Here is a 26042-nt window from a genome sequence, read left to right on the forward strand (position 1 = left end):
CAGATTGCAGCCTCTGGTTTGATTAGATGAGAGGCAAAACATCCCAGTGAGAGGAAAAACTCAGAATTGATTTCAGATTTGAAAGAAATTAGAAGCCACCACGAAGCTACCGGTTTGAAAGAGAAGGGATAACACTCCTTTGTATACCAGCTTTACACTGCACATCAGCCACCTTCCCTCCTCCCACCTATTTACATCTTATCACTTTCAAATGGAAGCATGGGCAAACTGTGACAAAGTCTTTATTTACACCACTGAGCACACTTCCCAAATAGGTCCTTTGGTAAATGTATTTTTCCCTCACACTTCATATAAACGATATAAAACATAATGCAGAAGCCAGATTAAAAGTCAAAAAGGAAGCATCACTAATATAAAACAACTCCAATCTGTATTTAAATGAAATCTCACACAAGAACACAAAGCATGTGCCTGCAAAGTAATAATAATCAATTCTAAGACATACAAAAATAAGAATTAAAACCTAGGGAATGGAACCTGTCCTGTCATGTAAGGAGAGAAAGAAGGGGGAAGTGGGAGGATATTGCTGAAGCTTAATAATGTAACAGTGATCACCCATTACTCACACTCAGTTAGGATAATCTCTCAGCCTTCAAGATCAGTGTCTGCATTCTTTCTGTTCACTGTGAAGCCTGAAACTGACTGCAAAACCTGGTAGAGTTGTACCTCAGGACATGCCACTGCTCCCTGCCCTACCACCTCTAGAGTGATTTTATTCAGTTTCTTCATTTGTCTCATCAGGGAGAACTACGTGAGATGCTTCACACTGCATCAAGACAGCACAGCAGTTACAGCAGCTGTAAAAGTATAAACCATGAATACTACAAAAGGAAGCAATGACTGAACGAAGATGTTTTTGGTATGGCAGAAGAGTCCAACCCATCTGCCTTTCTGTTGAGCATATCTGCCCTCAAATTTACTAGGGAGTCCGTGCAATATACAGCTTGCTCTGTTTCATAGCAGCACATGCTCCTCAGAATACCTTAATAGAAAACACTGAAAAGCGGTGCCAAATGCTTTCTGTATAAGCTTTCCTTAAGCATCAGGCTCAGTAAATACGCTACAGAGATATTCCTCAATAACAAAGTACCAGTTATCTCCAGGCACTGGAACAACACGCAGAATACAAATTTCTACTCACGGTGTTAATTCTTAAAATAAAATTAATTACCGCCTACTTACTGTTTCAGAGAGCAGAACGTAAGAATTATGCAGGCAGATGAGTCAGCAAGTAGAGCACCAAGGCTGACTTTTTACTGTTAGGATAATGAGAGCTGAACAAACACAAACGTGCACACAAACGTGCAATTCCTTGCTCTTTACTTCTGCTTCTCACAGTATCACAGTATCGTGCGAGTTGGAAGGGACCTTAGAGATCATCGAGTCCAACTCCCGGGATTCGAGCCCTCTGTGTAGCAGAGCAGCATTTCTGCCACTTGCGCCACAGAGGGGATTCGAACCCCAGGCCTTTGGTATTGCAAGCAGCAACTTATACCACTGCGCCATCGGAGGCACACAATATTATGCTCTTGAGCATAATATAAAGACAGCAGAAAAGATTAACCCATAAAGCTTGTAACATACAGGGCTGCATAACACTGAAGAATATTATTAAGGATAACGTGAATACAATAACGCTGCATGCCTTGAACTTTCTATTATCAATCAGCACTATGAATTTGTAACGCTCTTAAGCAAGAACTGCTCTTAATTAAGGAGGAGTGAGGAAACAATAGCTAAAACCAAAAGGGGAACAGCAGCACTTCTGAAAATAAACCTTACATGTGAACTCTGTTGTTGTGGGTTTTTTTCTCACTTAATCACTATGAGTTCATTCTAAAAATCTCGCTCTCAGTTTCAGCGCTTCTTATTACCCTTGCCCAGCCTAGTTCTCCTTTCTACACTCTCCCAATCCTACATTAGGATGACGCTACTGACACCAAGATGTCTGTAAAAGATAACTGAAAAAAAGCAAGGGAACATGTCAGCAGTGTATATAGGAATGTAATATCACTGGACGTTTTTATTACTCTGCAGATTGAACGCTGTAGCACACCTGAGCAAACCAGTGGTGTTCTGCCAGTCAGTGAAGTATTTGGTACTCAACTATTTCAACAGAGTCTAACAGATCAAGCCTCAGAACACGAGGCTGTTTGTTGTCTTTTTTCTTTGTCCCAGCCCCAAAGAGGTGGTTATACATACACACCCAGAGTACAGGCAAAGAGAAGTGACCTTGCTCAATTCAGGATTCTTTCACGGTTTGGTTTTACCTCGTGCCCTTACCTCTCCCTCTTTTTAAGTATTTCAAACTGGGCTGTTTTGTTCAGTTTATAAAAGCAGATTAAGATCCTTAAAAGGCACTGCTATCTAAATAGAAGAGAAAGCAATATTGCAAGCTAAAAGGCAGAAATACATCAGACCCAGATCATTACCTTTCACAATTTTTCACTCAGAGTTTGGTGAGGCGCTGGCACAGCTGCCCATAGAAGCTGTGGTGCCCCAACCCTGGAGGCGGCACTCAAGGCCAGGTTGGATGGGGCCCTGGGCAGCTGAGCTGTTGGGGGGCAGCCCCGCACAAGGCACAGGGTAGGAACTGGATGATCTTCCACATCTCCTCCAAACTAAGTCATTCTATGATTCATAATATAGAAACCTATCTCATCATAAATATCTATCTACCAGCACATTAGCTTACAGTGTGAGAGTAAGCCCACTTCTGGTTCAGAAAGCTTCACAAATGCCACAAACCAATGCCCAAATCTGGAACATTTGTAACCAGAAGCGTACTGCGCAGAAACACAGCGCAGCTACCTGTACCACTGTCACCAGTAACATGCGTCTTTGTTATTGTGGCAACAATCTTTCAGCAAATAAAGCTTGTAATTTCTTAACAGAGCCTACAAAAGAGAGCAAGACATCTAAGTAAAATACTTATATAGACACTCATCAAACTCAGTGCTACAGTACCCAGGAGAACAAAGCAAGAGCAGGGAAAAAACCCAGCTGTTGAATGGTCAGCTCCCATGCAAACAGATGTACGTAAAGGAAAGGACCATTTTAATTCCTGTTAGCAACTAGAAAGCATTCTGCTGACCGAGGCATGGCTACAGAGCCTAACAAATGGTATTCTGCCAAGCTAACTACTTTGTTAACACTGCCATGTGGCCTCTAGCATTCTTTTACTCCGAGCTAAACCTTGATATCCATCAACAGCACTACTTTATACACAAACACTCCAAAATAACACTTAGGACAGTATAATTCCCTACTGCTTCCAGAAGGACAGAAAAAACACATCACAATAAATAAGCAAGCCACATGCAAGAGCATGCCTGCAAAATGATACAGGCCACAGAAGATCACTCCTCTGTTCTCTTGCTGCCGCTTATCTTCCTCAAAATTGAGCTGCATTTGTGAGAATTAACCGCAAACTGTAGCAAAAGAATGGCCACCGGTATCGAGTTCTTAAATTAGGATATGAGAAGAACGTTCCGGTTTTGTGCTCTTTGGTTGGGTTTCCTTGATGATATAAATGCTTTAGAAACATTCTGGACTGATAAACACAGCAGTGCAGTTGTCTGGTGTACTTTTACCATCTCGGATTATCCTTCAAGAATAACTGAGCCAAAAGCCATGAGGCTGCTGCTGCGTTTGAATAATACCATTCTGCAACAGTATTCACAACCACATTTCCATGGAATACGTTCTGCTCGGGTCACAGCTCACCATAGCAACAGAAAACATCCTGTTTTGTCCTCTTAAAAGCAAAAGCAATTATTTGAGGGAAATTACTGCAGATGATTTAGCTGCAAGCGAACAATGCATAAAATGAAAAGCAGAAGATAAATGCTATGCACTCAGTAGCTAATACTCAGATTTCAGCTTGACAAGCAAAACCCTAATGGCTATTTATGCCACAAGAAGTTACCAAACAAGGTAATTTACAGAACAAAGTTATAAACACATGTAGTATAAGAATTAGAATTACAAAGTGCTATTAAATCAGGCAGGAGCACAAGGCATGCAAAAGCCTGCAACTAGCAAGAAATTAATCCTCTCTTCTCACTTACCTTACTGTAAGCCTGTACATTCCAACACAACTTATTGAAGTCTACCCAGTTCATTCACATCAGAAAAATATCAGATACCAGAGGGAGGAGATGGGGAAAACATCAGCCAAAAGAAAAGAAAGATGCGGTACCTCTAATCGCTGTATTCTTCCCTTGAAGAACATGAACAGAGAAGAATTGGGGTAAGCAGATTCTTTCTTTGCAAGAATCTCTTTTGCCTCTTTCAATCCTGCCTTGTTATCGCTGCCATCAAGAGCAAAAAAGGGGCGAACAACTGTGTGGTACCACAATAGAGCTAATCTAAAAGGAACACAAGAGCAGAAATGATTACAGCTCATAAACAGAGACTTAAAGATAATGACCCTGAAAAACAAAGGATATGCGTCTTTTCTCATACAGCCTGACTATAGAACATAACACTATCACCATACACCACTGCATGGTGCATGTACAATTCACTGCACATTAACCAAAAGCAAGGTAACCAGCAGGCTCATGCTACAAATCAAAGCATCATATCCATCAACTCTTTACAACAGATTTTAAAACAGAGAAACCCATCAGCAAGCAGTAAAATGTAACAGTTCACTGGGAAACAAAAATAAGACCAACCAACCCCACTCCTCAGCACATACACACCCCTGAGATCAATGTAAAACAGAAATACATCTGGTGTTTAGAAGGGCAGTTTTCTACATGACCTACATCACTCACAAAACAAACAAGGGCAGAGCACAGAGCTTCCCAGGGCCAGCTGAAGGAAGACCTACTCCACCATCACACTGGGAAAAGAATGCTGCTTCTTTCCCCCCAGAAATGTCACAAAAGAAATCAAAAGAAACATTTAACCTTAATGGTTTTCTTAACCAAAAGTCTAACTCCTCGAGCAGAAGAAACCAGCTCTGCTGTCAATATTTCAGAAGTGCCATTTGGCTGTACTTAAGGTAGGTCTAGCAACAGAAGCATCAATTTGGAGAGGACATGATAACAAACTGCTCTCATTAATAGCTTTAAGTTACATCAGACTAACCCTTCATCCAAGAAAAAGACCTGAATGCAACACAAAGGTTCAGGGAAAAATGAGTATGTGAAAGCTCAGAGAACAAAAAGGCAGTAAGGAAACACTCAGTTTTCTTCAGATGCTAAAATTAAATTGCAAAGACTGTTGGTCAATATTAAGGATAAATAATTGACATCAATTACTCTCATACAAAATGGTATGCTCTCCTCATAGAAGAGCATAAGTCTACTGAGCACTCAAGGGGATGCTTGTATTTACTAACATATGGGTTATTAGACATTAGCATAAAAGGTGCAGCAACAAACCCCAAGCACACAAACAACTAACAGCAGAGAGATCTAGTGCACTACTAAGTGATGAATTCACTAAACCTAGGCACGTTCAACGACAAACTGCAAGTTAATTTTACCTGCTGTTGTTTTCTTTAAAGCAACATGACGGTTCTTTTTGGCTTTGATTTTTTTTTCCTTTTTTTTTTACCCCCATCTACTTACTTTCAGTACTAAGTTATCTACCAAAGCATTTCAATATAGCTACTCACGTAGCTAAAGGGGCCTTCATGTCCTTACTTTCACTTGCATACATCAGTGAAGAAAGCCCCTGTAGGCGGTCTCCAGGAAAACCCAGCAGGTTGATGATTTTGAGCAGGTTTGGGGGCACCATGGATATGCAAAGATGAAAAAGTCCATATCCAAAGCTAACAGCACCTTTCAGTCTGTTTAGCGAATCCTCCGTTACACCTTCTGCGGCAACATGATTATCATTTGCAGCATCAGAAGTCAAGGATTCCTGAGTAGTTTTCTTCTGATATATTTCCTGAAGCGTATTAATGTCCGTATAGCACTTGTTGTAAATCTTCCAGGCTTTTCGGAGGATCCATCCACCTTTTATGTATGCTAAATGTCGAGGAAAAAAACATTTCAAGAAACGTATTTCAGAAGCGGAACACAATCAGTAGGAAATGCTGTTTCATGTATCCTAGGAAGCTATTAGCATTAAATTAACGCCGCACAAAGGATTTTGCAAAAAGAGCTGCTACTGTCACGTAAAAGAGATCTTTCATATTGAGTAATGCAAACTTCAGTGCTTCTTAGAGACCTTTAAACAGTGCGCCACACAAAGGGACTTTCACAGAATCACAGAAATTTTCAGGTTGGAAAAGACCTAGAAGATCATCCAGTCCAACCATTACCAATACTTCCCAGCTAAACCATATTCCTCAATGCAACATCCAAACGTTTCTTGAACGCTCCCATGGTCGGTGACTCTACCACCTCCCTGGGCAGTGCATTCCAACGCCTGACTACCCTTTCTGAGAAGAAATACTTCCTAATGTCCAGAAATACTTCCTAATGTCCTGTAGGCAGGAAGAAATACAGAAACCAAAAACAACCTAATGCTGGATTCTGCCCCACTTTACAACGAAGGCAAAATCCCTGTCTGGCAGAGAAAAGAAATGCTTGAAAGAGGTTTTGCCTGAAGTCCAAATCACGTTCAAAGCAAGTTTAGGGAAAAATACTTAAAATGGAGAAAAAAAAACCCACAAAAATCCATCCCTGGGGTCAGACAATAACAATTTCAACATCATTACTACCCACATCCCCCAAACTGTGAAATACAGGAACTTCTAATTAATAATAATAATAATTGACAGAAACAGAAAAAAATAAAAGAATGATAAAAAATAAATAAATCTGTTTTCAAATATATTTCAGTTGCCTCACTTCTTAAATTTCAGATGCAAGCTGGGTACTTAAATATCCCTAACAACTTGGTCTTGTCCATTCCTAGTTTAGAATGAGAAGCCTGAGCCTCCCTGCCCTCTTTACAGAAGGACACGACAGCAGAATATGATGTCAGATTTATGTGCTTGCACAGCACCCATCCTGGTTACAGCACACCCCTGGACAACAGCACAAGTGGTGAACAGAAAGCAAACACAGAATATACCTGTGTGCATTCGCTGCAGAAGCTGACACAAGCATTCTGACTGTGTTTGAGCCCCAGGAATTACAAACTGCACTAACAGGACTGAAAATGAGAAAAAATAAAAGAATAGAGCACTGGTGTTCTAAATGGATACCACCAAGTTTGCAGAGATCAGTGTTGTAACTGATGTCAGATGTGGATTCAGAAACTGTACCTTATGTCAACAACAGGAAAATGCTAACAAAGCCCAACCTCCCTTTGTAAGTATTTGACATAATAACCAAGTAAATTCCAGGGAAAGCATCAGCATTGATTAATTGCTCCTTTTTCAAGCCTAATTATGCAGAGCTGGCTTGATAATCTTAAATCACAGTGAGAAAGGTGGCAAAATTTATTATCTCAGATGTGACAGAAGGGTGCTGCCAACATAACAAAGTACCTATTAAATAAATCCTGTATTTTGAGTTCCATATTAAACCATTACAGGAATAAAAGCAAACCTCTGCCATGAATCAGCTGCATTATGAGACTTATGTTAGTCCAGTTCTCAGCAATTAGGTCAATTTTTGCTGTGCAGAATATTTCAAGAATTTTGTGGTTCACCACAAGATGAATAATCAACAACTTCTAATAGTAAAGCAATAGACAAAGAAATCATAGAATGGCTTGGATTGAAAAGGACCACAATGATCATCCAGTTTCAATCCCCCTGCTATGTGCAGGGTCGCCAACCACCAGACCAGGCTGCCCAGAGCCACATCCAGCCTGGCCTTGAATGTCTCCAGGGATGGGGCATCCACAGCCTCCTTGGGCAACCTGTTCCAGTGCGTCACCATCTTCTGTATGAAGAACTTTCTCCTAACCTCTAACCTAAACATCCCTTGTCTCAGTTTAAAACCATTCCCCATTGTCCTATCACTATCCACCCTTGTTAACAGCCGTTCCCCCTCCTGTTTATATGCTCCCTTCAAGTACTGGAAGGCTACAATGAGGTGTCCCTGGAGCCTTCTCCAAGCTAAACAAGCCCAGTTCTCTCAACCTTTCCTCATAGAAGAGGTGCTCTAGCTCTCTGATCACCTTATTTGCCTTCTTCTGGACCCATTCCAGGAGCTCCACATCCTTCCTGTACTGGGGGCCCCAGGCCTAAACACAGTACTGCGACCTACCCCTTTTTTAATGCAGTCCAGAACATATTTGGATTTCTGTGCTGAAAATCGTCTAGTTTCAACCCCCCTGTTATGTGTAGGGATGCCAATAAGATAACCAAGATGTTTTACTAATCCTACAGATCACTGTTAATAGCTTTGAAATAGTACTACATTCACACACATGCACCAAACAGAAATGACATGAGGGGGAAACAGTTTAACTAGAGGCTTTACCTTCACCATTGTGCTACCACACTGTGACCAGAACATTAACAGATTTGATATGCCCAGATAAAAATAATCTAATGCAATAAAAAATTGAATTTATGATTCCTTAAACATAAGAAAGAAATCAAGCCCAATCACCGAGCTGAGGTTTCTCAGGAAGAACTTCTCAAAGTAGCTGTCATACCCATGACAGCAGCTAAGAAAAGGTAGTTCAGCATTGCTGTGGGAAGCTAATACAAGCTGCTGTATTACTAACTTCTTGATGAAACTATTTTTGTTACATCCATGAGGGTGGAGAGGCAAACTGAAAATGTGTTAGGCATATGAGAAAGCAGCTTGCATGTCATCATATGCTTCTTGTCAAATTGTTCCAGGAAGAAAAAACACAAGAAATTTTTCACTCATCATCCACTGATCAACAAAATGTACCCGCCTCTGTACTGGTTTGAAATGAGACTCATTTCAGTAATCTGGTTGCTATTTCAGTACAGAAACATCACCACAAAAACAAGATGCTTATACACAATCAGAAAGGTAATGCACTCGCAAAACCTAAAATAACTGACCCAACAAATGGTGTCACAATGGCAGTAACTAGCCGTCACTGACACTGCATTTAACTGCTTCAAATTCTAACTAAAGATTCCAGGTTTCTTTTTTCCTCAGTAGAATAACCCAAATATATTGCATGCTCTGCAGTTCTCTGCTACCCGCTTCAGTTCTCTGAGCGGCAGACAGGAGAGAAAGGGAACGAACGCCACTCAGTTATATTACCCAACCCAGTTACAAAGCAGGAGGGTGTGAAGGGAGACAAAAAAGCTACAACAGCATCAAAAATAAGAAAACCTTTCTGCAGCAGTAGACGTTGATACGGCAATCAAAAGCATGCCCCAAATTTCTTCTAGCTAAAACCAAAACATATTCTTGACACCTTTGGCTTGAAAGAAACCAAGTCTCTCTTACAGAAATAATTCTGCCCTTCACAGCAAGATTTTAATGTTTTAAAGGATCTGTGTGTTATTTCCCCAATTTCTTTCAGGGATTTCACTGATAGCCTGCTCTGGCTGCCACCCCTTGATGTTCACTAATACTTATGAGAACCTGGAAACGTGTTCCCTTTGCATGTGACCTTTACCACCTTTTCTGTAAACTCATGGATGAAGGAGAGTTTTAGGATTGTGCATAAGAGAACCCTATAAACAGCTTTTCAGACGAGACAAGGAGGTTTGTATTCAATAAGACAGGATTAACCCCTTTGGCACGCAAGGACACACTTTGGTGACCAAAGAGTATGAACTGATTTAGCAATTTAGACTTGAACGTGCTTCATTTAAAGTTACTTTCACTGCCATCTTGTCACCTGTGTTGTCACAGCCACAATGCATATGGGACATGTGGATTTCCCCAGGTGGCCTGGCTGTCAGCTCTTTATACCTCTCCTCTCATGAATGCCATGTGAAGCACACAGATGATAACCACCTCTGTACCAACTGCTCTAACACCTCTTTGGGAATATGGAAAGGATTCCAACCAATCTAAGGTGAATATGTTGGTTCCAAAAAAAAGAAAAAAAAAACACAATAAAAACAAAACAAAAAGCTGTAATCTTCAACTTATTCATCATACTATTGCATATACAATGGTAGAAAAATATCTCTACATGCTTATCAAACTTGGGACACTTACCCTTTGACTCAGATGGAACTATGCTCTTCCTCAAAATAGAATCAACTTAACTGATGTGAACAGTTACCTGGCCATATTAAGGTCATGCTTTACTACAAAGACAGTGTGCCAAAAATACATACAAACATTAAAGCCACAATGCACCTGATAATTCTTGTTTTACAAACGAGAGCACGGCCAAGTAGACTTGACAGTCCGCTACAATGATTTGTCTTTGCAGACGATCTATCATGGATAGAGGTGATTTTCGTCCATCGACCTGTTTGGAATAACACAAGCACAGAAATTCTAGCAAAGATAACAAAGAATACAAGTCTAAACCAGACAATTAACAAATCCAAAACCAACTACAAGCATTTTCATGGGTAAAATCATGCTAAAATGTCTTTGATAACTTATCAAGCAAGCTCCTGATTAATAAATAGGAAAACTTTGAATACTTGCTATCAGCTTTTTATTATTATTATTATTTTTTAAGATTCTACATAACCTCCGAAAAGATATAAATTCCATAACTTTAATGCACTCACAAACACCTCAGACATGCAACTAAAAGATGATTCTAACCAGAAGAGCAAAGAAAGGAGCATACGACAAGGCCAGGGAAAACACAGTGCCACTTAGGAGCACACGGGTTCATGACTTTCTATCAAGTAATGTAAAAGCTGAAGCAAAATGACTACTCTTTCTGGTGCAGATCCACTACATCACGTGCTCTTTCTGAATGCTTTATTCTTCTTTCATTATTTAGAATCAAAAAAATCTAGAAAGGGGAAAGCTCCCTGGGAACATGCCTGGCACTTTCACGCAGGCTCAGTCTCATCCTTAAAGCACTGCTAGAGTGCGTATGAATGAAAGTCAGCCTGAACCAGCTAGGCTAGGAGCTTCCTGAAATAACTCCAGTAGCTCACTAACTTAAGGTCTTAAGAAAATAACTACTAACATTAACACCCTGCTTTAAAAGAGTAAATGCTTAAACGTGACTACTTGATGACACTTAAGATATCTAACTGACATGTTCATCTTATTTTCTACATTTATTATTTATCTCAGCCGCCCTTCGTATATCAAAAACCATCTAGCAAAAAAAACCAAACCCCAACAAAGCACAGAAGGGGAGTTTCCAGAAATGTTTATCCAATATATGATTCCATATTTTACAGATAATGCTCTTACATTCTTTTTAATTTTATTCTTGATTGTTTCAATAACTCCAGCTTCGTCACTCTCACACAGCTTTTCTGTAGCCTTTAAGTCATCGCATGCCAGCTGCATCTTCTCCTCTTCAAACGTCATCATGGCATTCTGTCAAAAACAGAGCACAGATTTGGGAGATAAAAATGAAATATTGCTATTTCCAGAAAGGCTGCTGGAAGTTTTGGTGAAAGTTTGCATGAAATCTGACTACAAAATTTCCTTTTTCATTAACATATTAACATCAACACGTACATCAGCACGTGTACTACTACAAAGAAGCATCCAGACATCTGTGTGTGCCATAACAAAACCTTACAACCAACCAGATATATTAACTAAGACTTCTCCCCTCGTCTTAATAAAATCTCATATGCTACCAAACTGCGTATGTTGTCACATTGCACTAAGTGCAAGAAGAATTGTGAATTCACTTTCAACGATTGTTATGGAAAGCACCATTTGCTTCCATGCAGAAGATACTGCTTTTATATAACTCATTCACAGAAATAATGGGCCTCCAAAACCATAGAACCCTATCATAGAATCACAGAATGGCCTGAGTTGAAAGGACCATAATGGTCATCTAGTTTCAACCCCCTGCTATATGCAGGGTTGCCAACCACCAGACCAGGCTGCCCAAAGCCACATCCAGCCTGGCCTTGAATGCCTCCAGGGATGGGGAATCCACAGCCTCCTTGGGCAACCTAGTCAGTAATAAGCGACAGCTACTGCATAATAAGAAACATGAACAAGAATCCCTGCATGTGTAGGAATGAAAAAAACAATCAGAAAAAAGAAAACACGCATCAGACCAACTGATTCAAATTCAGAAAGAATTTAAGGACAAGTATCTTAATGCTTTATTAAACAAAAGCCCTGAATGACACAGACGTGCAGAGTGCTGCAGCTATGTTTAGAACAGTAGCTATGCAAGATTTGTTCAAGATCCACTGATGCTGCTCTGTGATGTTACATTGGTTCAATGCATCAATTCAAATAAGCAAACCTTGGAGATTCTTCCCCTTTCTCTTCTCCTCTCCTTTCCACTGACTCAAAACCAAATCACACGGCACAGATTTCCTAACCAATATTTACCCTTGTATTGCATACAGACATAGAGAGAAGTCAAATTAACTTCATTTACAACATAGGTATTTCCAGCATACTGCAATAAATTCTGTCTTTCAAAAGAATATTACCACTGGTAATTGCAGGTGCAATCTAACATTAAGCAGCAACATCAGGATAAAGAGAGCCTAAAATTAAGATCTGCTCACTTTAAAAAAAAAAAAAAAGAAAAGATATTCTTATTTTTAATACAGATTAAAAACAACAGCAAAAGCCATTACGAAAATGTTATGAGTATTACTTTAACAATACCTCTATGGCACATATAAAAGGGTTTTCTTAGGGCCCTTTTAATGGAACACATAAATATTTCATGTGTTTGAGAAGGTGAATCACAGAACATTTACTTTCTATTTAAACCACATCAGTCAACAAGATGTATATAACGTAATGACTTGTTTTCTGCATACCCTCCACCTAACTCTTAGAAAAAACTAAGTCTCATAAAAAGAAACAGATTCAGGCACTATGAACTCACAGATTCACATACATTTACCTCCACCATTATGAACTCATACATTAATGTACAAACATCAACCACAGGAGCAGGGATGTATGTTTACTCTCTGCTCCCGTCTACTCACCAAAAAACTGACAAAGCTGGCTCCAAAGCTCATTAACGGGCTATGATTTCTGTAAAGAAAAGAAAGAGCAGTTAACTCTATTTATACGCATTTCCCATTGTAAAGATTGATATTGATTTTGAATAACACATCAGTAAATAAATGTAGAGAATTTTTTTTTGGTTGATTGGTGGGGTTGGCTTGTTTACGTGTTGAGTTGCATCATTCCATAAAACGCAATGGAAACGGAAAGGCAAATTATCGTTATACATGGGCACATCTATTCATCATACCAGGACTTGAATATATCTACAAATAATTTTTACACACTAAGCTGTTGATTTTATTTATTAAGTGCAACCAGCGCCATAAAAACACATTTACAGCACGTCGGAAATAAATAACATCAAGCTACCAAAGCTTCAAAATCCACCAATTTTACTCTTCTTCATTATCTATCACTACCACTTTGACCTTGCACACAAACGTTAAGTGGTTCTAAGAAGAGATTCCCACCTCTCCCTCCACCCACAAAGCTAACTCATTGCAATTATAAATAATAAATCATATGCCACAGGAGCTGTTAGAAATAAAAGTCACTACAAAGCACAAGGGTGTTTGCTCCTCTATTCTAAAGAAAGAACATGTATCTTACTCCGCTACATGGAACAGTTCTAAGACAACTTGCTGCTTAAAAAACTAGATCAGGTATTTTCCTCTTTGCTATCAGCCAACGTGAATGGCCACCAATAAACAGCTCTACTATTATTCCCTATCTGGACTGCTGTCTACCAACAGCTGTGTTATAAAGAGCGGCAGCAATCAGCTACACAAGTTATACACGCTGCCTGCGGCACTCTCAGCACCTCCTTGCAACTCATGAGGCATGCACTTCCCAGCCTCACCACTTTGCTCCAGAGCATGTAACCTCTACCATACATCTCAAGGGCACACACACTGCAGCACCAACGCTGCACACCCACAGCTGCCCAAAAGACCAGCACAAGAAATGGTTACGCTCATGCCCTTATGTACAAAGTCACACTTACATCATACCTTCAAGAAAGCTCAAAAATAAAGTGAGTGTTTCCTCAGGGCGGTGGTTGAGTCACAATCCCTGGATGTGATTAAAAGCTGTTCGGATGTGGTGCTCAGGGACATGATTTAGCAGAGGGTTGTTAGGGTAGTTTGGTTAGATTGTGGTTGGACCTGACGATCTTTAAGGTCTTTTCCAACCGGAGCAACTCTATGATTCTATGATTTCCCAGCTTCCCATGATCTGTGTATTCAGAGAGACAGCAGGTTGGCCAAGACAACCAGGTAGGCAAATCTGGGATAAATATCTATATATATTTTTAAACATCATTTCAGAATCTCGATTTGGTACCTGTAGATAAGCAGTATTTCGTACTGAAATCCATTCGGAGCAAACTCAAAGTCGTCGCCCTCAACAGCCTTTTAGAACAGAGGGGGAAAAGAGCAACAAAGCCAAAAGGTGTGCCAGAAATCATTAATTCCTTTTTTATGCCTGTATTAAAACTTTGCAAAACAGAACCGAGATGGGGAAGGTTTGTTTCCTCTGCACGCAGACACTGACGGAATACGCTTGGCAACATTTGGCTCTCAGAAGGAAGCGGCATCCACACATTCCTTAGGACTTGGCAAGGAATATAGGAATCTTCTCACCAAAGCATAAATGCAAATTAAATACTGTGGAACTACAGAACAAATAGTAGAAGAGATCCATATGAAAATATTTGCAATTTGAGACTGTTATTTCTTTTTTTTAATGAACAGTTATAAATACAGATCCTTCTGTGACAGAAATAGCTGCTGAACCTTAAAAAGCTTGAAATACGTCAGATTTAGACATAAAGTGATTCCCTACCCATGGGAACAATATTTTCCAATAGAGCGATGTGAATTAGTGAGCAAAGCCGCTAAAATAGCATAAACAGAGCAACAGTGGAGAATGAAACAGCAGAGCATCTCATTCAGCAGCTCAACAGGAACATCAAACAGAGCAGGCTCCTCCAACATCTTCCAAAATATCTCTTTAGGAGGCGTAAGAACCTGTTCTTAAGAGTGCATATATATATATATATATATATATTAAAATATTGATGCCTACACATGCATTTTGAAAGCCTCTGTATTTCTTTTGGGAGAATTTGAATACGGCAGTAGTTATGTTTAAGACTCAACTGCTCTTCCAGGATTATAAAAGATTCTGAACTGCTTATAGCAAATAATAATCATTTCCAAAACCAAAAACCAAAAACCCAAAAAAAACAAACAACATGACAGCTCCTCATCTTGTTCTTTGAAATTCACAGTGCCCTCCCAGGAAGCACTCAAGGCCAGGCTGGATGGGGCTGTGAGCAACCTGGTCTAGAGGGAGATGTCCCTGCCTACAGCAAGGGGTTGGAAAGAGATGGTCTTAAAGGTCCCTTCCAACCTGAACCATTCTATGATTCTATGATTCACAGTTCTTACCACCTACCTGGACTTCAGTAAGGCCTTCGACAAAGTACCCCACAGCATCCTTCTCTCCAAATTGGAAAGATATGGATTCGATGGGAAGACTGATGGATGAAGAACTGGCTGCAGAACTGAGTCCAGAGAGCAGTAGTCAATGGTTCCACATCTGAATGGAGATCAGTGATAAGTGGGGCCAGCGATCAGTGCTGGGACCAATACTCTTTAATATCTCCATCAATGACAATGATACTGAGGTCAAGTGCACCCTCAGCACACTTGCTGATGACATCAAGCTGTGGGGCACAGTCAATACACCAGAGGTACCTAGATCAGCTTGAGCAGTGGGCCTTGGTGGACTTTATAAAGTTCAACAAATCCAAATGCAAGATCTTGTACCTGGGTTGAGGCAACCCCGATTACCAACACAAGCTGGAAGAAGAAAGGACTAAGTGCACGCCTGCCAAAAAAGACCTGGGGGTACTGGTGGATGGGATGCTGGGCATGAGCCAGCTATGTGCCCTCACAGCCCAGAAAACTAACTGTATCCTGAGCTCCATCAAAAGGAGCGTGGACACCAGTTAAAGGGGAGGTGATCCTGCCCCTCTGCTCTGCACTGGTGAGACCTCATCTGGAGTACTGCATCCAGATGTGGAGTCCTCAGTACAAGAGAGACATGGACCTGTTGACAGTGTGTCCAGAGGAAGGCCACAAAAATGATATAATGGATGGAACACCTCTCCTACGAGGACAGGCTGATAGCAGCCTTTCAATATCTAAAGGGGAGCTAGAGAAAAGAAAGGAGCAAACTCTTCAGCAGGGTCTGTGGTGATAGAACAAGGGGAAATAGTTACAAGCTCAGAGCGTAGATTTAGGTTAGATAAAATCTTTTACAGTGAGGGTGGTGAGGCACTGGAGCAAGTTGCCTAGGGATGTGGTTGATGTCCCATCCCTAGAGACTTTCAAAGCAAGGCTGGATAAGGCCCTGGGCAACCTGATCTACCTGTAGGTGTTCCCGTTCATTGCAGGGGAATTGGACTAGATGACCTTCAGAGGTCCCTTCCAACTCTAAGGATTGTATGGTTCTATGATAAATGGGATAAGAAATGCTTTACCATACTCCTGCCTAGTCACTGGGTAGAAATTAAAGTTGCAGCTTTGTGGAAAACTATTTGTAGAGTTTCAGCACTTAAAGTCCATTTTAAGCAACAACAGCACTTATTGCTCAATCTTCACAAATATTGTGCTGAATAATTTCTTCAACAGCTTAATCTTACCTTTATCTTTAGAGCTAGAAAAACACTGGTAACGGCACAGTACAATCATAGCAAACACTAACACACGACAGACGACCAAAATAAGTTTCTGAGAAAAGCATGCTTCCACGAAAATAAGCCTCCGTTCAATGTATTCTGAAGACACGGCTTTACATCCTTCTCAAAAACCCCAAAAGATGTAAGATTAAAAAGCAAACAACAACAACAACAACGAGGGTTGTTAGATTTAGGGTACTATGGTTAGGCTGCGGTTGGACTTCATGATCTTTAAGGTCTTTTCCAACCTGGGTAATTCTATGATTCTATAGAGGCTATACTGACACGGTCACGAGATGCAGAATTCAATTCAAATGAACCCTGGGATGCTGCATTATCCAAGTTGTCTTGATCACTTTGAAGCAATAGCCTCCACTGGGCAAAGAACAGTCACAAGACTTTTAGATAGCTCAAAGACAAAGGAAAATCTAGTGTCAGTCAGGTAAATCCCACACTGAAACCAGTGAACTACATTTTCTCTCACGAATTCATGCAATATAGTTTTGTGGACTGTCCCGTGTTATCTCTGCACTGTCTTCTCAGGAACTTCCTGCAGTTCAACAAACAGATAAAACAAGTCTTGCACATGGAGAAAGATAACCCCAGGCACTGGGACATGCTGGGGATAACCCAGCTATTAAGTAGCCCTGTAGGAAAGGACTGCAGTGCTCTGACAAACACTGAGGTAGATGTGAGCCAGCCGCGTGCTATTGCTACTGAGAAGGCTGCGTTAGGCAATGTATTGCCAGCAGGTCAACAGAGGTGATCCTTCCTCTGTATGCAGGGCTGGTAAAGCTGCGTATGGAGCACTGGGCCCAGTTATTTGCTCCCCAGTTCAAGAGAATTATGACATACTGAAGACAGTCCAACAGAGGAACACCAAGATGCTGAAGAGACCACAGCACCGATCTTGTAAGAAGAGGCTGAGAGAGGCAGGCCTGTTCTGCCTGCAGAAGAGGAGGCTCAGGGAAATTCATCAGTGTCCATTGAATGGCAGAAGGGAGGGTGCATTCCAATCTGGAACAGCATTAAGCTCAAGGCACATATCAACAATTTACTTATGTACAAATAACCTCAGCGTAAAAATGGTAAGCAGCAAAATGAGGAACTTCAAAACAGTGAAGCCTTCATAGTAAACCACCAATTGCCACAATACTTTTGCTCTTACCTGTGCCAGCATACAGGTATTGAATCAAGGCCAGGTGTGCAGCACAAAATATGAGGTCTCTGAAACTGTGTCTGTATCCACCCACCATTTAGCTCCATTCGGCACCAGGTTAAGTGCTTTGTGACCGATTCACCAAGGCTTTTTCCAAGCATAATACTTCTCTGTATAGAAACCTATCCTGATCACTGACAATCGAGCCTCATACCCATCTTAAGACTGCTACTCCACCTTGCACAGTTGTTAAGGCAAACTTCTGCAGCAGAACCAGACATCACCATAAACATCTCTGTTTGTATTTAAATGGTATCATGTTTCAGGGGCTATTCTCCCAGTGACAGTAAGTGCTTTTGATTTGCTAGTTAACCAAATAAAAAGTAACCGGCAAGATCTGAATTTACTAACTACTAATTCAAGTGAGTTTCACCTGCATCACATTTCAGGGATGCTATTCAAAGAAAGCACCACGATGCCATAATATCAGAGACCTGAAATACTGAAGGTAGCCACTCACTTTTTGCCAGCTTCCAATGAGCTGTATTACCCGGGCATTCTTTAAGGATGGAAAGTCAGCTGTATGCACCCACCATCTCTTTTCAAGGCATATGCGCTGGGAAGATCAAGTCTGCGCAATGTATGAGACATATATAAACTCATAACAACAGATAAGGAGTAAACACTGTTTCAGCACTGAGGAATTACTGCTTCCTTCAATCCCACGTGCGTGTTCTAAACAAACACATTCAATAGCAGGGGTAAAAAAAGCTCAGCGATACAAAGAAAGACTGAAGATATTAGACTGATGCTGGGTGTTTGGTACGTTTTGCTGCCTCAACAGATGCTGATCAAATGGAAAATAAGTTCTTTTATTACTGTTATCACCTTTTCAGTGATAAGCATTTGCATCACAGCAAAGTTCCCACCTTTGCTTTCTGTGAATACTAAGTTTACTAAACTTAAACTCACTGAAATAGATCTCTTTTCCAGCTATATATTTTATATGAGATGCTGCTTCTCCCAATTAATCCCAAGCCATTCACCTCCTTTCGTGGCACAGCTTCAAGATGACAACTCACTTTCAGAAGAAAGGCATTTACCATGCCCCATTTTTATGCACGATGATAACATTCGAGAGTTTTAAGCTTCTGTTTAATAAGGCTGACAAGATACGGCTCTATTTTATCACTAAAATAAATTAAAAAATAAAACTGAAATACATTAGAAGAAAAATCATTTCTTTTCCAGCATTTTTTCCTATACTTATTTCCATGATAGTACTTCCCCCTCCAAATTTATTAAAGGCACTACAGTCCAGCTCGCACTTAACTTGAAATAACACAGAGTGATTAACCCACCAATACAGCCCCCAGCTTTTCTAGGCACTGCCGCTTTTGTCACGACCCACTAAGAATTCCAGTCACACAGATGGCGACGCTCAGGATGAAACAAAACAAATTGTTCTCCTCCAAAGCAGGAGCCGGAAGCTTAATGAAAAATTAAGAATTTGTCTAAGTCCATAGATAAATATAGAAGCAGCTAATGAATATTTTAAAGCGAGCAGAAACACGACATACACACAGCAATAAGGAATTTAATGCAAAAAACAGATCACTCTCTCGGCCGAAGTTTTCTCTCAACTATATTCTAAATATTACTTATGAGAGTACAGACATAGGCTGGTTCTTTATACGAGTTCACATCTTGGCAGACACTGGCACATGAAATAGCTAACCATCCTTCAAAGTCAGCCTCTTTAAAATAAGTTAGCTGGCTTTAACATGAGGTCCACACACTAACACACCTCCTCTACAATCTCCACCAGTATGGCTTCTAACTTCTGTGCTAATAAGTCACATTTCTGTTTACCTTTCTGTCATATACCCACAAACCCTTAACTGCCAGATTTTGTTCCACTTGGCAAATGGATCTCTTCACCTCCCTCCATTCTTTTTACCACTTCATTTGGCAGCAACACCTGTTTCTGACTTGAAGGCCAAAAATCCATGTGGTGTCTTCAATGTGATCTCCTCTATGTATTCAGGTCAGTCTTCTAGTAACGTGCACCATTTAGTCCAATGCGCTGTCTAACCCCGAGAAATGAAATCTTACTTTAAGGTACACATTTACTACACATGTAAAACACTGCTGCTAAAAACAGCTTCCCTCATATCTATCTCTCCTTTCTATCTAGCAGCTGCTCGCCTGCCTCCGTCACAGCAATAAATAATAGCTCACAGGGTTGCTATCAGGGCATTCAGGACTTCTTTGCATGCTGTCAATCAGGATGCCATCAGCCTTCACCCCGCTGTCTTACGTCAGTTCCCACTCTTCTGTCCTTATCTTTAGAGAAGCTACTGAAACATCTACATTGCATTTTCCCTCTTAACTCTCCTTTGTCGAGCTCCATAAACAAGAGTTTCAACAGCAGCGAGACAATCTACCTACTGATCAATGCTGGCTTAATGTCACCTTGCATTCCCATTACTTATTTTCATCTGTGGTCTAAAACTCCAGGTTTTAAATATACGCCTACTAAGCCTTTCTCTTGGTTTTGTTTTCTTCCACTCTTTATTCTTCTGCAAGCCTTCCTTCACCCAAACAGGTCATACAGCACGTTTTTCTTCATTGACCCCATTCTTTAAACCTGCACATGTTTTTAGAATCATGCTTCCACCACACTGTCCTTATTTTTCTCCTGAGAAGACCTTATAGAATACAGCTCACCCACCTCCTTCCATTTCTCTTCTCATTTATGCAGAAGTCGAAAACTTCATTAATCCTTCTCAGAAGGAAGAGCCCATTCATAATACAGTCAAACATTTCTGCAGCAGGAGACAGAAGGCTGCTGGATTTCTAATATCCCTAATCTTCTGCTCTATGCTGTGAGTCAACGTTCAGTTAAAAAGCTTCTGATTATACTTGACAGTCTTCTCCCTTCTTAGCTGAAGGATGGGGTTTTTTTAAGCCATTTCTGAATTGGAAATGCTCTTAAAAAAAAAAACAAAGAGTCAGCAAAAAACACTTTTAGCATCTTCTATTCTTAAATGTTAAGGAATCTACAAAACAGGAATGCAGAAAGAACACTCCAATTCAGCATTCTTAAGAGTGCCAAGGCAGTCCACCAAAGCAATGCCACCCCACAGGCTGGCTCTGGGCTCCACCTGCGATGCCAAGTCCTTGGTTAACCTTCACACAGTACTCACCAGTTTAACCCCATCGGAACTCAGATGGTGTCAATACTGTTCATACCAAATAGAGAGATTAATACCAGTTCTGACAGTTTCAACTACGAATTTATACTGATAACGCTAAACAAATGAAAGGCAGTGGTGCCATCTGTTGCAGATCTATGAAAACACTGTATTTCTTCATATTTACCCCATGATCAGAAAGTTCACACTACTATCAGGTGGGGATTCTAGGTTTCTTAAAAGAAAGTCACAAACAAAAATATGCACTTATCAATGTGGCTTGTAGTTGAATTTTCAAGCCCCTATAACTTCTGTCAAATCTGGTGCAATGACAAACAAGTCTCGGGCCACACCTGACAAAAGACTAATGGTTTTATAGTGATATTAATCCAGTTCCAGCTACATGCTGCATCTGGCAACAGACACATGCATCTGACTTCTTTAGGTTCTAAATAGACATATACAAACCCTAAAGATCAAAAGACACAATAATTTCTTAACTATGTCTCTCATGAAACAGTAACAATGATTCTGAAGCCAACCAATTCAAAGGCAGGATTTTACCATTGCAGTTATATACACACTGCAGTTTCTACATCTGTTTCCTCAACAACTGCATTACAAGTATTTATGGGTTGTTTTTTCAGGACTGATGTGGGGCTCAGATGGGTTTTTGGAAGAGCCACAGACAGCAAGTAGCAAAGAAACCAGTTTCAGTTTGCTTTGGAACATCAGCTCTCCTTAGGGTCACCAAGGCAGTCCAATGTCTCAGAGCGGCACTGACTTCTCACAAGATCATTCAGATGGCAAGCCAGGAAGAAACAAAGGTAATAATGAAATGAAATGCAGAAGCAAAACCAGTAGCTTCTAAGGAACGATTCTAATTAATCAAACAACGTGCTTAACAGAACTGAAGTCTCACCACATAATTGAGTTTTCAAACAAATAACCCTGTAGGTTCTTGAAATGTTTCTGTAGCGTGTTTTTTTTCCCATTTATGCCTTCACTTTCAGCAGTTATCATCTGATAACTGTTAACACACGCTCACATCAGGCTATGTTCAAGAAGCTGCATTTCATCAGACAGCTTTGAGTCTTAATGTTGCAAGTGACAAACATCCACGCGGAACCATGGAGAACTCCCAGCAGCTGCTCCTTCAGCCTACAGTCCCATTAGGGAAGAGGTCCTACTTGATCATTTCAAGTGCATAGCAACAAAAACATTCTTATTTAAGGTTGTATGCAAATAAACACACAACTGTATTACTTAAGTCCTCGTAGGGAAGAACACATCCAAAACAAGTACTGAACTGAAAGCTATTGACCTCATTGCAGCCTTTCAATACCTGAAGGGAGCTTACTCCCAGGAGGGGAGCAAACTCTTCGAAAGGGCTGATAATAGCAGGACTAGGGGAAATGGTTTTAAGTTAAAAGAGGGAAGATTTAGGTTGGATGTTAGGGGGAAGTTCTTTACTAGGAGAGTGGTTAGGTCCTGGAACAGGCTGCCCAGGGAGGTTGTGGATGCCCCGTCCTTGGAGGTGTTCAAGACCAGGTTGGACAGGGCTCTGGGCAACCTGATCTAGTAAAGGCGTATGTTTGGTGGCCCTGCTAGGCAGGGGGGTTGGAACTACATGATCCTTGAGGTCCCTTCCAACCCGGGTCATTCTGTGATTCTATTGACCAAAGGAAGTTCCCCAGACGTCTCCAGAACTGGAATTTGTAGGAGATTAAGCATGTTTTGCTGTATTTTCCTTCCTACCTCTGCATGAAACTGTAATATACACCTAACCTGCATCCCAATAAAGGGCTGCCAGTTCCAAGCAAGAACCCTGCTGCATATTTTGGGACAAGGCAGGCGATTTTCACAGTCATTTAAAAAACAAGACGGTGATTATTAGTTTATGAATGGCAAAACCACTTAACCTGATGAAGGAATTCCAATTTACGCCTGATGGATAGTGCTCAAAGGCCCAAATCAAACAATACACTGAAGCTAGAGGGCACCTTCTGATAAAAATCAAACAAACAAGCCCGCACCTGGAAAAATATAAAGAGAGATAAGCTTCTGCACTTCTGAAGTGAGATCTATAGAAGCAAATGGTACAGGTAAACAAGAATTTGCAGAGGACATCGTTTCTTATCCTCTTCGTACTGCAGGGAGAACCAAGCTGCATTCTGAACACGGGAACCACAGCCATTGTACTCCCAAGCATTACTCTACAACATAAGAACGCTGCTTATCCGGGATTCCTGGACTGCTCCTAGATTCGTATCAGTGAGAGAAAGCAAAACAGAGAGGGCAGAGCAAGAAAACCTGTAAGATCTTCCTTAATTGGCACCCTGAAAGAAAGAAACAACCTATGACATCAGCCACACGAGAAACGAGCAACTCACACAACACAAGCACGAACTGCGTGCAGGCATATGAGGGATGGAGCTGGGACCTTCCTCATCACCTGCAGCGCCGCAATCAGCTCTACACCACAGAACCAGCTGGCAGCAAGGCAGCACTACGGAACAGGGCAGCACGTACTAAGGATGGAACAAAACCTTCCAGGCTGTGGCAGGTACGCAGTGATGCAGTACTCCGCTATGAAGGGGGAGAAGAAGGGTTCTGAAGCTGCAAGCCCAATTCCAGCCTCCCTTTCGCACCAAGCTTCACCTTTAGCAAATAAAACTTCAGCGCTGAAGTACAGCATCGCTGACGAAGCGTTATTCTAAGCCAGCGGAGGTATTTTTAATCACACAGACAACAGCCGCTCAGAGCACATCAATTATTCAGAAGAGATGCACGACTACAGCAGCCCCGCTCAGACTAACGCGAGGGCAGGCAGATCCTCTGTCTCCAGCCCGGGGCAGCTGCGCGGGTGCTGCCGATACAGGGAGGTGCCCGGGGGGCTCACCGGTACTTCTTGAAGAGCTGGTCGGATTCGCGGAAGCCGTTGTTGAGCAGCATGTTGATGCCGGCCAACGCCAGCTCCGAGTCCTCGATGGGTAACGGAGCTTCCCCGTCCTCCCGCCGCGCCGGCGGCTGCTCCGAGCCGGCCATGACGGTGAAGGGACAACGGGACGCGGCCGGCTCTTTCCTTCCCTTATCCCTACCGCGGAGGAAGGCGCCGTGTGCCCGCAGCCGGGCCGCGTCCCCTCAGCCGCCCTCCCGCGCTGCAGCGCCGCGCAGCTCCCTCGCGCCCACAGCCCTCGGAACCCGGCGGCGCCCGCCTCGCTCCACACCGCGCAGGCGCCGAGGGGAGCGCGCAGGCGCGGTGGCGGCCGGCCGTCTGAGGGGCGGCGGGTGGTAAAGGGGGGGGGGAAGGGTCCCGCCTGCCGCTCCTCTGGGTGGGTGAGGCACGAAGCGACGGGAAGGTTGTGTAGGGCTGGGGAGCTTTGGGAGTCTCTGTGGTGGGGATGTGAGCCTCTGGGTCCTCCCACCATCCCTCTCTTCCTCTGTTGAGGGCAACCAGGTGAGGAGGATGACGTTAGGATTCCTCAGAGAAAGCTCTGCCGCCCTCGTATGGCCGCTGCCCCTCCTCTGACCCCCAGCGGGCGCTGATGCAAGCTTGGAGGGGGTTCTTTTGTGGAGCTCTTTCCACGCACACACATATACGTGTATATATTTTTACCTTTTGTTTCTTTCCTCAGTTACTGCAGCGTCACCCCCTGCCGCACGACCCTCCTCACAGGCAAACAGCAAACCGATGCGAGGTTTGCCACAGAATCCACTGAGTTTCTCATCTGGTGTGAAAGCAATTTCACGCCTTTCCTTTAGCAGGGAATATAGCTGCCTTCTTTGTTTTTTTGCGATTTTAATTAGTGGCAGCATTCACTCAAGCAGTGACTGCAGTTGCTTGTTTCCTTCTTTTTTTGTTCCTCCTCACTAACATACAAAAGAATGGGACCACAGACTGTTTTCAGAGCCTCATCCTGTCAAGAGAAGCATCTTTTTCCCGTGAATCAAGTAGCAGTATTTCTGTACCACACGTTCTATGGGAATAGCTACCACCACCCCAGAGAAATATTCTGTACCTAAACTCTTTTGGAATGGTTGCTTTTCAAAAAGCAAGGAATATGTAATGCTGGGAGCCTTCTCAAATCTGCCAGGTACGAATCAGGTGCTTTGGCTGATTCCCAGCCCCTAAGAACAAAGCGTGACTCTCAGGTGGTTTAAATAGAGCGTGCCTTCTGTTACACCTCACATCTCCCAAACAGCATCTCCAAGGCTTTGGGGAAGTCAGCACAGAGGGTGTGGGGAACCACGTGCTCTTCTGTGTATTTATTGCTCATCTGTGAAACTTGGCCTCCCGTATTCAAACAGCCTCATAAAAAAGGAAGTTACAGCTTGCAGTTTATACACTGTTTCAGTTGCGTGTGAGACACCGCATTGCAGATAACCGTATGGGAGTCATTAGTATTGTTTTTTAACTATTTATTTTTATCTCCTATGCAGGCTTTTGTGGGCAGGGAGTGGTTTGTATTTTGATTTCCCTTAGTCACATATAATCCGTTTGGCCAGGAAGCAATGAGTCTCGTGGGCTCCCTAAGAATCAGGAATAGAGGAGGCAAATTCCTACCTCTGACTACTGTTTGTGTGGATCAGCAAAGAGCCAAGTCCTTTGTGAAACACCTGCTTCTTTTCCAAAGCTAGACCTGATTTCCTAATCCCCACGGCTGAGTAATAGCGTAGCAGATCTGTGTGCTCTCCACAGGCTTTTTGTTCTACAGGGTTCTCGCCCTAAGGAGCAAGAATTCTTTGAGGTCTTCTTTTTAGCACCCAGCCTGCACTCAGGCAATCATCTTTTTCTTCTGTTACAAATGCTTTTCTAACTCTTCAGTAGCTAGCTATTTATTTTGAAACACCAGACGTGAGTATTTAAACCACGTCTCCAGAAACATGGCTCTAAATCTGTG

General features: G+C 41.9%; 1 protein-coding gene across 1 annotated transcript in view; it reads right to left on the reverse strand.

Annotated features, from left to right (window-relative positions):
• TTC39C (tetratricopeptide repeat domain 39C) overlaps positions 1–24355 on the reverse strand; it is a 35403-nt gene extending 11048 nt beyond the window's left edge. The window contains exons 1-6 of the mRNA XM_072330293.1: positions 24041–24355; positions 13013–13061; positions 11280–11408; positions 10248–10362; positions 5654–6008; positions 4223–4391 (exon numbers count right to left, since the gene is read on the reverse strand). Of these exons, the coding sequence (XP_072186394.1) occupies positions 4223–4391; positions 5654–6008; positions 10248–10362; positions 11280–11408; positions 13013–13061; positions 24041–24186 (963 nt within the window). The 5' untranslated portion in view covers positions 24187–24355. The remainder of the gene's footprint in view (positions 1–4222; positions 4392–5653; positions 6009–10247; positions 10363–11279; positions 11409–13012; positions 13062–24040) is intronic.
• Positions 24356–26042: the final 1687 nt, after the last annotated feature.

Source organism: Excalfactoria chinensis, chromosome 2, assembly GCF_039878825.1.
Source record: "Excalfactoria chinensis isolate bCotChi1 chromosome 2, bCotChi1.hap2, whole genome shotgun sequence".
NCBI lineage: Eukaryota > Metazoa > Chordata > Aves > Galliformes > Phasianidae > Excalfactoria > Excalfactoria chinensis.